Genomic DNA, 14,284 nt, shown 5'->3' on the forward strand with positions numbered 1-14,284 from the left:
AACACATCAAATGTATTCAACTTTCTGTTATAAGGGGCAACATTCATGTCCTCTTGGAACCAACATAAAACATTTACAAATATCAATACATATTTTTTTTATGCTTTGTTCCCCCAGAAAGTATTTACAAAATGTTACGTGGCAAAATATCCATCCTGCTAATAGCTAAATCAATCTAAAATGATTATTAGTTTATTCTATTTGCCTTGAAATAATAATTCACAACCATGGCAAGCTGCATTGCGAGGTTATTAACGGGCGAGCTGGCGCTAGCATAAGCCCAACGTTTGATAGAACTCCTCTTAGTAAGCACGGTGTCCCTGTGGACCCTTTTGTGGCAGGTAAGTCTGGCTCGGCTTGTGGCCAGCTTGCGGAGGTCCAGCTTGGCTGGAGTCATACACCTGATGGCTCTCCTGATTCTAGTGAAATGGGAATTGCTAAAACTTGTTCTTATTAAGCAAAAATGAAACCCAATTATACATTTAAGTAGGCAAACTTGGCACTTAGCAAGCAAAATGTGTTTAATTAAGGCTTATTAGTGGTTAATTATAAAAGACTTTAATGGACTAGAGGACACTAGAGTACCAAACATTGGTCATTAACAGTGCATTAAACAAATCGATACAAAATGTAATTAATCTTTGGATATTTGTAGTTACAAAAGCTTTAACCTGCAATGAACCCTATCACACAGCGAGGTTGGGGTACTTAGGGCTCTTCAGCTGTTGCTAGACAACAACTCCTATAAACCAAGGCTGGCTGAGGGTGATGGAACAATGAGAGACTTATCAAAGGTGGTGCTATGTACAAACTAGTGCTGAATAAAGGTTGCGACACAATCAGACACAAAAAATAGTTGAAAACAGCACACAAGGTTTCCATTTTGTATTGATAAAAATATTCACAGAATAACACATTAATGCCTAAAGTGACTTGCAAAGAAAACATCAGACACTGAGTGGAGTTAAACAAAAAAACGTTGACGTTTTAAAAAGGAAACAGTGTAAATGGTTTTTAACCCCTTAATGACAAAGCCCGTACATGTACGGGCTCAAAATGCATTGTTTTCAATGGGTTTAGGGACCGCCCATTGTCCTTAAGGCGTTAAATTACTACATTACAAAGTACATTGCTAAACTACATTTATATACAGGCAAAGTTTTAAACCCCCCCCCACTATGAATTTTCATCTTTGTAGTCTAGCACTCATAGGTCTAATGCACCAGAAGTTCAAGTATGCCTATGTTATAGGTTATAGATTCTTAACTGATACCACAAGGTCCGATTCTGGAACAATGTTTTTATAGAGCGGAAATAAATTAGCTGCCAGCAAGGTTTGGTGCTTCAATGTACTCTAAATGCCAATAAACCTGCAGGTCCAGTTCCAAAAGGACTGCTTAGTTTATCAACAATGGTTAATAACATCAATAAGCAGGATTGGGAACTTTTAACATGGTTAAAAGAGAATCTATAGCTGGATTAGGTCACTGGGCTTATTATTGAATGATTATTGAATGTGAAGCAAAAGGCTAAGGCTTAGTGAAATCGTTCTAGGTTCTTATCAAAGTCTTTATTTTCAATTGTTCATGGTATCCGTTTTAAAAAGGATACAGGGCACAGCGGAAATCTGATAACAAGAGGCTACATCAGAAGCAAAGAGTCATTTAATAGAATAAATAATGTAATTGTTGATTCAGATTTGTATGCCCTTAAAATACGGTATTGGAAACAATTTGTTATAGCACAAAGACTATTATAAAGTTGTCCAATGGCATTATTAAATACCAGTAGCATGCTAATTTATATGGAAATATTGCCATTTTTGGAGTCAAAGTAAATGCTTCAGTACACAATTTTACATTTCTTAATATGTTGGGTTTCTCTGCAGTGTTAGCATGTTCTCTTTACCTGCTCAGGTGTAGGTATAATAGGTGAATCTCCAGGAATTGCAGCTGGAACAACGTATGGTGGAGGTGCAGAACCTCTCTCGGAACCTGCTCTATGAACAGAGTTAGAAGGTGGGAAGTCTGGCCGGGGGACAGGATCTGGTCTGGAGAAACTCTGAAAGAAAAAACACGCACGGGCGACACTTAAAGTAAAACAGCATAGCCAGATTCCCTGATAAATGTAAGAATACATTGAATAGTATCTTCTTACCGGCTGAGGTGTGTGGATAGGAGATAGTGTATCTAGATCAGTCATTGGAAACTCTAGTCCTTTTCTTCTCAGATCCTCGTACACAGTAACCACCCCAGTCAGGTCCGGTGAGCTTCGGAATGCATCTGCCCAGGCCTATAAAAAGAGAGACACATAGATAGTTGGAAAAGACCTGCATGTTGATTCCTCCCCTCTGTATAGAACATATTACACTTGGTCATGCAGTGTTCATTTGGAAGTGTATTTTCTAGTGTACTTTTTAACTACTTGTTTTCATGCAGGGATACTCAGAATTTATGGCCGTCTTGTGGACATTGGGGAATGGTGTTGTGTGGCCCTGCTATTCACTAGTCTGGTCAACTATTAATAAAGGCTGACCTTACCTTGGTTAATGGGGGGTTGGTGAGTCGCAGTAAAGGGCGTGGAGGGAAATGGAGTAAAAGCCCCAAAATTTAAACTCACAGCCGCTAACATTAACTTGAATGTTAATGAGTTTCAGCAGGCAAGTGCATGCGAACCGTGTCACGTTTTGACCATCAAGTTAACCATTTAATTCAACAGACAACTCCAATTGTAGTAATTACACCCCTAATGGCTCCAGACCAACTCATACAGGTAGCATTGTTTGCTTGTCTATGTGAAACAAAATTAAGTCACTTTGTTGCCCTCAAGTGGTGAAAATCCAGCATGTTCCTGAGAGATTGCTTCATTAAAAGGTTTTGCTCCAGTGGAGAGGCAACTAGTATTGAATTCTGACTGGCTTGAAGTTTGCAACTGTTTGACCAAAATATACATTACTGGAAATCCACTGATATTATGAAGATGATGTCCATGTTTTCCACTAAAGTGCCCCTCCTCTTGCTTACCTGTATTAAATTGAGCACTTTATCGTGCACTATGGTGGGTGGGTTGTTCTTGGGAAGGATGGTTTTCACCAGCACTTGTTCCACAAATTCTTGGCTGGCTACTAGAACATGGAATCTGTGCCCACAATTCTTCACACATGTCTCCAGAACCTGATGGAACAATCATACGCTCAATGTGTTAACAAGAGAAAATGGTAGTATAATGAATCACAACAAAGTGACATAAATGATGTAAAATTTAGGTTTAATAATAATAAAAAAAGGTCTCAGGTCTTAAGCCGGCCTCTGGAATATACCTTATTGTCCCAAAAATAGGCCGTGCCTGATAATAGGCTTCACTCCTAAAGTTTGATATTAGTTTAAAGAAATTGTAGTAAAAACACAAAAACAAAAAACTAGAACAGTCGTTTCATGCTCTCTCACACTCTTTCAGCCTCTCTCCTGTTCCTCCAATTGGAGGCGCGGGAGGTCCCAGAAGCTCCGCCCCTTTGTGGAAGCACACCGGGAATGAAGACTGAACACAGAGGGACAAGCGGAAGGCATAAGATAGAACAAGAAGTTATAGAGAAGAAGCAGAGCTGTGTGAAAGGAGACTGGGGCACGGAAGCTGTCTGAGTATAAATTAGAGGACATTGACAATAACTTTACCCTTATTATAGGCTGCATCCCTAATTTAAAGATTTAAATTAAGGAATCCTATAATCAGGACAATAAAGTACACCAAAAAAACAATAAAACATTCCAGCTGTTTTAATATATTTCAGTAGAAGTATTCTAAGCATACATCCAAGCCACCTCTTGCTTCCTAATTTACTCACCAGTATTAGCTGGATAGCAGGGTCATCCCAAAAAGCAGGCACCATGACTAGGCATTTGGGCCAAATTATTTTCTTATTGACAAAATTATGTAAAGCATAGCATGTGATTTGTACAGAATGGTAATACACAATCAGTAATTTCTGGAATTATTATTTTGTGGCCAGGAGTCATTTACTTACAGGAACTGTTCTTCTTTTTGTTTTTTTTACAATCACGGTTAGTGATTAAAATAGCATTTCTAATAACAAACATGTAAAACATACATAAAATTATATACTTATACAGTACCTAGATGACTCCTGACCATAACATCCCCTGTGCACTTAATACATACCATGGCTAAGAACATATCCTCAATTTTCAGATATGTCCTTGTTTTAGAAAGAAAAGCTAATTTTGTCCATTTAACTAACATCAAGTGGTTCAGAAATACAGCACATTGTTAATGTTGTAAATGACTATTGTAGCTGAAATGGATGATTTTTAATGGAATATCTTCCAAAAAGAGGCCTTTTATCAGTAACCATCACTCCTGTGTTGCAATGGCACATTGTGATGGCTAATCCAAGTTTAAGATAAGTGACCCCAAACTGTAATTATATATAATAACATAGATAAGCAAACTGTGGGTTGCAATTATTTCTTTAAATTTTCTTCATTTCTTACCGTCAAGGCCAGAATTACTTCTTGAAAGTTTTTATTTCCAACAATCCTCTTCTTTAGGGCTCTAATGGCATCTTTTGGACTGCAAAGGAAAAATAAATGTTACTAGATAATAAGTCAGTCATCAAATATGAAATGAGGGTTAAAGGGGATTTGACAAAAGTACAGTGTCCATACCCTTCATCAGTCTCATTGATTACATCACAGATCTCCATGTTTAGGGCCCAGTCTTCAGAACGTAGGGACCCATCTGTCGCCTTCTCTGTGGGATTAGAACATCAAAAAGTCAATGACAAGGCAGACTAGAAAGTACAATCATTGTCTACAAGGCTGAGAAGGTCCACGTTTAATGCAACTGGTAAAAATGGTTCTTTCCTCCATGAAGTTCGTAGACCAAGACATTGCTCGCTTCTGCATTCCTACACCTAATACCAGGACAAATTTACAGAAGAAGCGACCATCTTGTTCTGCAATCAGGCAGCTCATGCGTTATTTTATTTTATTAATTCAACCCTTGCAAATACACAAACTTTACTTATACGTTATGTCGGGTTTGCACAGTTACGTGTTAAAACAGTGTTTAGAGTATCTTTAAAGATTGCATTTCCACAGTTCAAGTCTATTCATATTTTTGGTGTCTGTGGGCAATGGAACACGTAGAAATGTTCTAGAACTAATGCCCATCTCATTCATCATAAGGGTGAAATATTATAAATATTTGCTTTGCCATTTGATTCAATTGTGGAAGGAAAATGTTTGAGCAAAGTGGTTTTCTGGTTTAAGAGCTTTAATGCCTCTATTCAGCATCATTATACCTAAATTCAATCAACAGACAGAGGCGAAGTGCAAAAAATCTGCTGCTGCCAAGACCGCAGGAGTCTAGGCAGATTCAAACTGTGTTCCCAACACATACATTGACTGCAATAAAGTTACCGTGTCTAACTTTCCAGCAATCTTCACATTTTGTCCTTCGCAAACATACTTTTGGATAAGAGAGTTGAAGGGTGAGCGAGTAATATGAAAATATCACGATAGAATGTGTATTGGAATGTGAACGTTTCTACAAAGTCATGCTAGTCATTCATAGCGCGCTGGTCATTACTATGTATGTCTTTACTGAGCCAGACGGTTATGTCACTTTGGGTTTAATCAGCTATTGCCATTGAGATAACTCGTCTGATGTACAATCATGTCCAATGATTAAATAATTAAAATATAGATGTATTGTTCCCATGATCCAATCTCGTCATCACTTGACTTATTTTGTCATCAAACTGAACAGATAATTGCACGATACAATGTTTTTAAATAATGTTATAAACATTATAGGAAGATCCATATCATGAATTGTATTCACTTTCCATTGTTTTTCCAGGGTAGATCCGCATTAGGCTCCCATGCCTGTTTTATAGGCTTTACACTAGCATGTTATATCCTCATTGGGTGCAAATGCACTCTCAAAGAAAATGGATCTTACCCTGAACACGATTAAGAAAGCTCTATATAAAGAATATTTTGGGAAAAGCACCTTAAAAAGCATATGAAAAGGGATATATTTTAAAAGGGACAGTACAGCATTAGACCAAATTTTAAAAATATACCTGTGCCTGCTAACGACTTTTCTAACAGTTGGGGAATTGCCTTCTTTCTGTTATAGATCCAATAAATGGAGCACCCATCTAAGACGTGTAAATATGTGAACATTTCTAATATCTGACACATGGGATGCGTACCTGCTGGATATACAGCGGACATTAAAAAGGACATGTAGCATGAATTGGTGCATGTGTTCTTTTGCTGTTTAGAGTTAGGATAATAGATGTCTGTCTCATTTCCCTAACCCCTTACTGAAAGCAGGAAGCATACTTAAGTATGCTTCCTGTACATGCGCTGAGGCTCTCCCACTTAAGTTTCATTAAAAATCCATGGCAGCAGCCAACTATTCTGCTAACATGCATGCGACCAGGTGCTGTTACGCCCATAGGTCAGCCCCAATGACTTCAAATGATTAACATACATGGGAATATTTCTTTAAACAGAAAGTCTCTCCATCTCTGGTCAGCCTGTTACTGAGGTATTCATGCACTGTGCATGAATGAGGAAGTGTGCTTCTTAACATTGATCTTTATGGGTGTGTGAGTAAGTACACAAACAGCCAAGTCAAGTGCACTACAAGCCAAGGATTTGCAGGGCTAGCCTGTGGAGTGGATACGATTCTGAAACAAAAGCTCTTTATTTAAAGCAGTACTCCCATCATAGCTCCTTTTTGTGTTACTTGTAGCCTCAGAAACAGTTTTCTGTTCTAAAAGAATATTCTTAAAAATGGTCTGTTTGCTGCAGATTTGTTCTGTCATCATCACTCAAAAGCAGCAGACAAAAATAACAAGTCTTTATCATAAATGCCTTGTGGTCGATAAGATGGTGACATGAAATAAAGGTGGTTCACGCTAGGTGTGATGCTTGAAAGAGCAACATGATCACCAGCCTTCATACAAGTCTTCTGTAACGAATACAGTCATGCAGTAAAGAACCTGTTTTCTAAAGATCAATGAAGCATAGAGATTTATAAATATAACCATATATAATAAATTCCGTAGTCTACCCAAACAGGGGTTAATCTTGTTTGACGCTCTCAAGATTAATGGTAACTATTTGCTAGCAAATAAACAAGTACATCATTTAGTTTACAATATACCTAAACCTTAAATCCTTTGACATATTCATAGACCATGAATCATTTGCAGGCTAACAAGCTTTATTGTGCTTGGTTCTGCTTGAGAAGAATGTCATCTGGCCAAGGATGTGTTCACAAAGCAAGCAACAGGGTTGTGGGTAAAGCATTGAAGATTAAGAGACAGGCTCAACATAACACTACAAAGTCATTTGACTTGGCTCAGTGATTGCGATGCCTAGTTACAATAAAAGCGGATATATCAAGGAATGTATGAAAGAGGAAAGATGAGACAAGACAGAAGAAAAGAGCGAAGCAAGCCTTCCCTTTGGTGCCGTGGGCATGTTTGGCTCTTCAAGCAAAGGAAGCTCGCTGGGGTTTGTCTTTCAACCCAAAGCGATACCGGGCAGATTAAATATTCAACTCGCTTTCAGACTTGTAGCATAGTGAATGCACCCTAATAATAACGTTCTATACAATATCCATAGGATAAGACACATTATTTGAAGTCCCTGTTTCCTTCCCGAGGAGCAGTGGGGATCAATAAAAGAAAAAAGAATGCATAAAAACCACAGGCAGCCGCCCTGAGCGCCAGAAAAGAATCTGCTGCCTTTATACATTTGGGTCTTTTTTGTATCAAAAAAACTTTGTATTTTTCAAATATCTAATTTGTAACCAGTATGCACGGTGGTTACCGTGGCAATAATACGGCAGATTTAGTAGGCACGCGTCTCTAGCCTCCTCATCGTGCTGAAAAAGCACAAAATAACTAAAATGCATTGTTACCCTTTTTTAAATGCCTTAACAATTATATACAGAAAAATCTATATTAAAAAATGCTAAAGCTGTGAGTGACCCCCCCTCTAAGCTTTGAGTCAATACCCCAAAAGAAAAGTGCCCTTGGTGGCCATTTCAATTGTTTGGGGACAGAAGAAAAATGTAAGTAGTGCAGATTTATAGGCAGAAAAGGTCTCTCTGGCTGAGCTCGTGTTCCTGTTGTGAAATGATTCAGCTACTTTAGGAGTGGTTTAGCAAGCGGCTGAAATAGGAACATGACGGCATCATCTGAAGATGTGTGAACACCCGCTTAACCGCTTACCTGCAGGTGAAAACCTTAAGCACTGGAAATTAGAGCCATTTGTGAGGATTCAGCATGATAAGAGCTAGGTGAAAAGATGAGTAAATATTTGAATTCCTAGAATGTACAACAAGGTGATATCGCACAATGTGTTTTCAAATATAAAAGGGGCAATTTACTGTCCCTCACATCCCCACTAAGGAAGAATGCACATTAACATGAATTCTTTAAAACAACAAAAAGTAATGAAAAATCGGTTGAGGTAGAAGCTTCGGATGTGTGTTGCTAAAATAAGAAATCTAATTTTACTTAATTTCTTATTATTTTTATAGTACATGTCATTTGATTTGGCAAATTAGAGTTATCGGAAATAATAATAATAAAAATTCATAATTTTTTTAAAATACGGTAGATTACATTAGTCTTCTTCTTAATGCCTTAAGTCAATTTCATAAATAGCTTTCAACATACAAAGCCTAGCCACGGCTCTATTAACACCGACTAAAGCAAAAGTGCTTTAGGGGTGTTGGGTAGGAAGTTCCGTTAAGCTTGAAATATCATCAATAGGTTTTGAAAGGCCGATTCCTCCACAAGAGAATTTCTGATCAATAAACCCGTAGATGTCAGAACTAAAAGAGTACCTGTCAACGGAACGGTGTTTGGGATTTGCAAATAAAATACAGGCTCTACGCTAGCTGAATGACATTGTGGAAATCAAGCAAAAAAAAAAAATGTGCTTTCTATATAAGAGTCTATAACACTGGTTTACTAATTAAACGCATCTACCCGGCTCCTACAGTCTACACAAACAGAGGCGCATCGCTATCTTATTTTGATTTTTTGTTTTAAAGGGTCCTGAAATGCATTCTAATAAGCTATCTAGGTACTCTCCGGGGTTTGTGATGCTTCTCTGGGTCACTAAGGGGATAATTTGGGTCGTGGGATGCCCTCCCTAATAAAAAATAGTGCGCGTCCCAGGCTGTTGGTGGGACTGGCCATGGGACAGTCACCAGCTTCCTATGTAATCAGAGACTTGCAGCTTGAACAAAGTCCAAAGGGTTTCTTTAGCTGGAGATCAACAACAACATAAGCCTGGTTTGTCGTTTGACACTGACAAGCCTGACAAATCAATGCACACATCCATAGCAGCACGCAGACCTTCGGGCCAGGAGACGATCCATGAAGAGTACTATGTATTACATTAAAATTATCTCTATGTTGCCTCACCTCGATTTCACACTGGATATGTGTACAACTCTCAATACGCCATCTCCCTTAAACTGAACTTATTTTCTTCCCTCTATTGCTACTACCCCTTTAAAACCTTACCCCAATGACAATGGTGAAACCAGCCAATCTACCCCACACACTCATTGTCTTGGTGTCACCGTTGACTCTGACCTCTCACATTTTAAAACCCATAGCTTGTATTTGCATCTACTCACGCAAGAATCTATTTAAGTTCTTGTTCATGCACTCCTGCCTTGACTACTGCAGCTCAGTCTTAGCTGATCTCCCTCATAATAGTCTTCTCTTCGTCAATCCATCAGTCTACCGATATCTCCTCTCTCCCTGTGTGCATTAGAAATCGCTCCCACCTACAAAGCTCCTCATAGCGGTTCCCCTACCTACACCTCTTATCTCCAAATATACATCTACCTGGCCCTTCCACTCATCTTGTGATCTTTTCCTTTCATGTTCGTATAAAAGGCTTCAGGGGCTGCCCCTGTCCTTGGGAACGTCCTGCAGGCTCATCAAACTCTACCCTTCTATTTAGTCCTTCAAAACTGATCTGTTAAGACCCATCGACAGGGAAAACCTCTTCCTACCACTGCTTCACCTCCTAGTCTAACTCTTGCTGTTGAGCATCTTCCACCAACCCTTCAATCAATTTCTATAGAAAGTTGATTTACATTTTAACTAATCGATGTTTACACTGAGATATACTTCTGTGGCTGGTCCACTTAAAACATCTGCACTTTCACCTATTGCGTAATATGCATCCACACAATGCACTAACTTGTCACGAAAAGTGCTTGCTACCACTTTAAACACCCTTGAAATACTTTAATAATATAAAGTGTCCAAGTGTCTCAGTAGATATATGGGCCACTTCGACAGGTTAGTAATATTTAAATATCCCGTAATTCCTGTCTCTGTATGCTATTGCTATTTTGCGGTAACACAGGCAAGTGTGGTGGCCAGAACTGCAGCTAGGCAAATATATTATTCAGCTAGGAATAGAAACCCCAAGACCAGCCCTTAAAACCATATTCATTCTGGCGCAAAATTCCAAATTTTGTGCTATCCAAAAGAAATTTGGTTTCTACAGTGACTGTTTGAACAATGATCATTCCTGGTACAAATACTGGTTCATATCTATGAAAATATGACAGCAACAATACTGGGGCAAACTCCAAAGTGTGACACTGCCTTACAACAAAAAGAAAAAAAACAGCAAATTGCATTAAAGTTCAAATATTCACATGTAGGAAAGCTTATTTTCACCCTTAACAAATACTTTTGATTTTTCTATATCACAAGTCACTTATATTGCACCTATTTATTTTGCTAACAAATATTACCAGAAAAAAATAATAAGAAAACCTTGTTGAGCTGATATGCTGAATGGACACCGAGAAGAAAAAAATACCATAAACAAAGGTCGATAATGAGGAAGATCAGACCTTGTGTTCAGAGATATCCTGGTGGCCAAGTGATGGAGTACTGTGATCTCTGGTATCCCTCTCATTACCCGGCCCCTCGCTGCACAAGGTTATGGCTGCTAATGGTTATTATGGATTATCTTTTCAAGAAGAAGCCTGTTATGATCAAAGGGACAGTTTGATGGTCGGTAAGAACACATCTAGTCTTCCATTTTTCCTCATGTAGAGACTCATGGGTCCTTAGATTGAAGATAGCTTTGGTATTAGCCTCTATGACTTCTGATAGGCTGTTCCATTTATCTACCACTCTCTTGGTACAGAAAGACTTCCTTACATTACAGGGAAATAAGTCCATGACAGCCTCACAGAAGTAACTTAGGAAGCATGCCTCTATGGTCTGACAATTCTCAACACTTATTGGCAGCTTGAAGCAGCCAATCAGTGGCAGGAGAGCACTTTCATTGAAACCGATGAGACCATTTTCCCCCTGGCGGCCTCTAAACTTATGTATGCATCGAAGTGCATATGATGCCAGAATTTTAATTAAATATTGTGTATCTATGGAGATAAACTGTGTTTTATGTCTGCTTCATCCCATCTGCGGGCGCTTGCTGATGCTGTCAGCACTGCATTGGCCAATCGGTTTTTAGATGAAGTGCAAAAAGGAATCTCTTCTCAATCCTCTTACGGTCAGAGATGCCGGTTCTCTAATGAAACCGGTAGTGGGAACTTGAGTGAAGATCTATTGAGCAAACCGAAAATGGAGTCATTCCCTGCAGAATGAGTGAATTGCTGTCTGCAAACGGTGAAAGCTGTGACGGGCTTCTAAAGTACAAACCGTGTTCTCAAAATGATTATTGTACAAGTAACAAAACCAAGATGTTAAAGGTTAGAGGGAGCCATACATGGGTAGTCGCACCATTATTAATTTAGTAATATATATATGTATATGTATAAACACACACAGACACGCACACACCAGTAAAAGCTGTAACAATATCATTTTATCTCGGTCTGTTAGATAACACAGTTATACAATATATCATATTCCTATGACAGTCCTTGAGAAAGAAATATTGTGTATTGCATAACATAAGAGAAGGCCGTATGAATACGCTGCATATTTAACGCAATTTCAGTAATAGTACACGTCGCTGTGCACCACAAAATCTGAGCACGCCACGTTCCTAATCAATGCACAGACGAAGATGCTGCTTTACCAACGAGGGACCTGCTTTAACGTCTGTCTGGTATTTACAGCTTTCTGGTACTGCATCATTCATTGATACGGACCGCTACATGAACAGAATAAAATGACTGCTGCGTGGGTTAATACGCATCGATCACAAACGTTACTAAATAAATGACGGACCTCAGAGAACCTGCCGCCCCCCACCTTCTCAGTGGCGTAACGATTCTCAACATTGATTGGCTGCTTAAAGTGCTCTCATAGAAACCGACAGGACCGCTCGGGTCTAATGAATCGGTGCTGGAGCTGACTGGTGTTAAGTATATCATTTGCCAGGGGATGTGTTTGGCAAGGAAATAAAATCACGGGGGGGGGTGAACATGGGGGCTCTGCAATATCCCCCACATTAATTTAGTATTTACATGACCAGAATAATAAGAATATTAACCAGATCAGATTGTTTCTGCTTCACTTAAACGTCAACGTACTCCCTGTTTCTGCAAGTCGAATTGTTACGTTATATAACAACTTGTTGTATCATGTTTACCCGCTGTACAGCACTACAGAATATGATGGTGCTATATACAATAATAATAATGATCTAAAGTCAGTTTCCCTTATGTCTGTGATGCGCCAAATGCATACAGGTAGAATAATTATGATGGGACAGCTTGTATAGCGAGGGGAACGCAGCACTAGGCTTGTGGCCGAGTAAATGTCATACAGGCACCCATGTTTTCCACAGGTTTGTCATATTAACTGTGTGTATATATATATACACACACACACACATGCATGCATGCATGCATGTATGTATGTATGCAGCTATCATAAAATACTGGGAGCACAATGCTCACTTTTTTCTTAAAACAGCTGCAGCTGGTTACATACGCTCAGCTGGCACACAAGTCAACACGCAGGGCCACGGGGGGGTCTTTTTAAGCTCTTCGCGTTTATGAATTTGAATAAAGAGTTAATATTGCGTTTGACAAAGCTGAAAACCAATCAGAAACACAATCCCACCCCATGACAGGTATATCGGACAGTTATTGGCCAACACTTGAAACTACAACGAAATGCTTAAGATGATTGGATAGTTACAACTTTAACTCTGTCGCTATTGGCCAAAGACCACTCTAGTCGGAAGCTGATAGGCTTATCGCCAGAACGAGGCAACTTCTTATTGGCCGAGGTGCTAAAGAGTAAGTGGTCGCGAAGCGGTGTATAACCGAGTCTCTCGCTAGTTCTGTATTAGCACAGTACCGGTAACATACCTATCCGCTGGCCGACCGTAGTCCCGAACGGATTTCCCAGTAGAAAGTCCATTGCCCTAATTCGGCGGCTTCTCAACACCAACCACTGTCTCGTCTGTGAGGTGTGATCACATGACCCAGCCTCGCTCTGGCGGCCACGCCCATTCAGCGGATCTTCGCCCAGCAAACGCCCAGTTTAATTAGGCTCCGCCTACCCAGGAAGCGCGTGCTGGTCACACGGGTTTAATCAGCTGAACTGCGTTCACCCGTCTGGAGTGCTGGGCTCCTCCCTCGGAGATTATTGGACGGTAACAGAAACTGGGGAATGGCGAGCAACAAGTGACATGAAACAACATCACTGATCGATTAAAGTCCAGTGTGCCCAACAGCTGGTTAGGGCTATCGTGGCCCATCTATGTGAATAGGTGGGCATCAGCAGAACGAGGCACCGCTAACCTTTTACAATACTGTTACTGATTGAATGCCATCAAATGGCAGCTAACTAAAGCCACCAAAACCAGATGACAATACAACAGCCTGTGTTTGCTACAAACCCAAGGTCTAGAACATCTGCATGCCACTTAGAAGATCTGGCACACTGCAAAAGGATGTAGCAGGGCTGATCGCAGGCAGATCCCCAGGGCCCACCTAAATGCTTGCCCCTGTCCCAGGACAGCACCTCCCGTACAAAAAAAATAAAACTCGCCCATCGGAATGCTCTGTGTATTGGGTTATTACGATGAAAGTGTAAGAGTTGGGCCAAGCAGCTCTGTAGAGTGTTTCACATAGAAAGTCTCAGAAGTGTAGATGGAGGCTGGATGGGACTTCGGTATTTAATATAACAGAATAGATGTTCCTTTAGTATGGCAGATGGCAGGGCACCCAGCCGCTGAGGGAACGCATCAAATTTAAACACAGTACC

General features: G+C 39.8%; 1 protein-coding gene across 1 annotated transcript in view; it reads right to left on the minus strand.

Moving 5' to 3' along the window:
• Nucleotides 1–13,556, minus strand: part of TOM1 (target of myb1 membrane trafficking protein) — a 35,408-nt gene extending 21,852 nt beyond the window's left edge. Inside the window, exons 1-6 of the mRNA XM_053469218.1 lie at nt 13,384–13,556; nt 4,683–4,767; nt 4,509–4,587; nt 3,024–3,173; nt 2,158–2,292; nt 1,909–2,061 (exon numbers count right to left, since the gene is read on the minus strand). Coding sequence (XP_053325193.1) covers nt 1,909–2,061; nt 2,158–2,292; nt 3,024–3,173; nt 4,509–4,587; nt 4,683–4,767; nt 13,384–13,435 — 654 coding nt within the window. The 5' untranslated portion in view covers nt 13,436–13,556. The remainder of the gene's footprint in view (nt 1–1,908; nt 2,062–2,157; nt 2,293–3,023; nt 3,174–4,508; nt 4,588–4,682; nt 4,768–13,383) is intronic.
• Nucleotides 13,557–14,284: the final 728 nt, after the last annotated feature.

This window comes from Spea bombifrons, chromosome 6, assembly GCF_027358695.1.
Source record: "Spea bombifrons isolate aSpeBom1 chromosome 6, aSpeBom1.2.pri, whole genome shotgun sequence".
In the NCBI taxonomy this organism is placed as follows: domain Eukaryota; kingdom Metazoa; phylum Chordata; class Amphibia; order Anura; family Pelobatidae; genus Spea; species Spea bombifrons.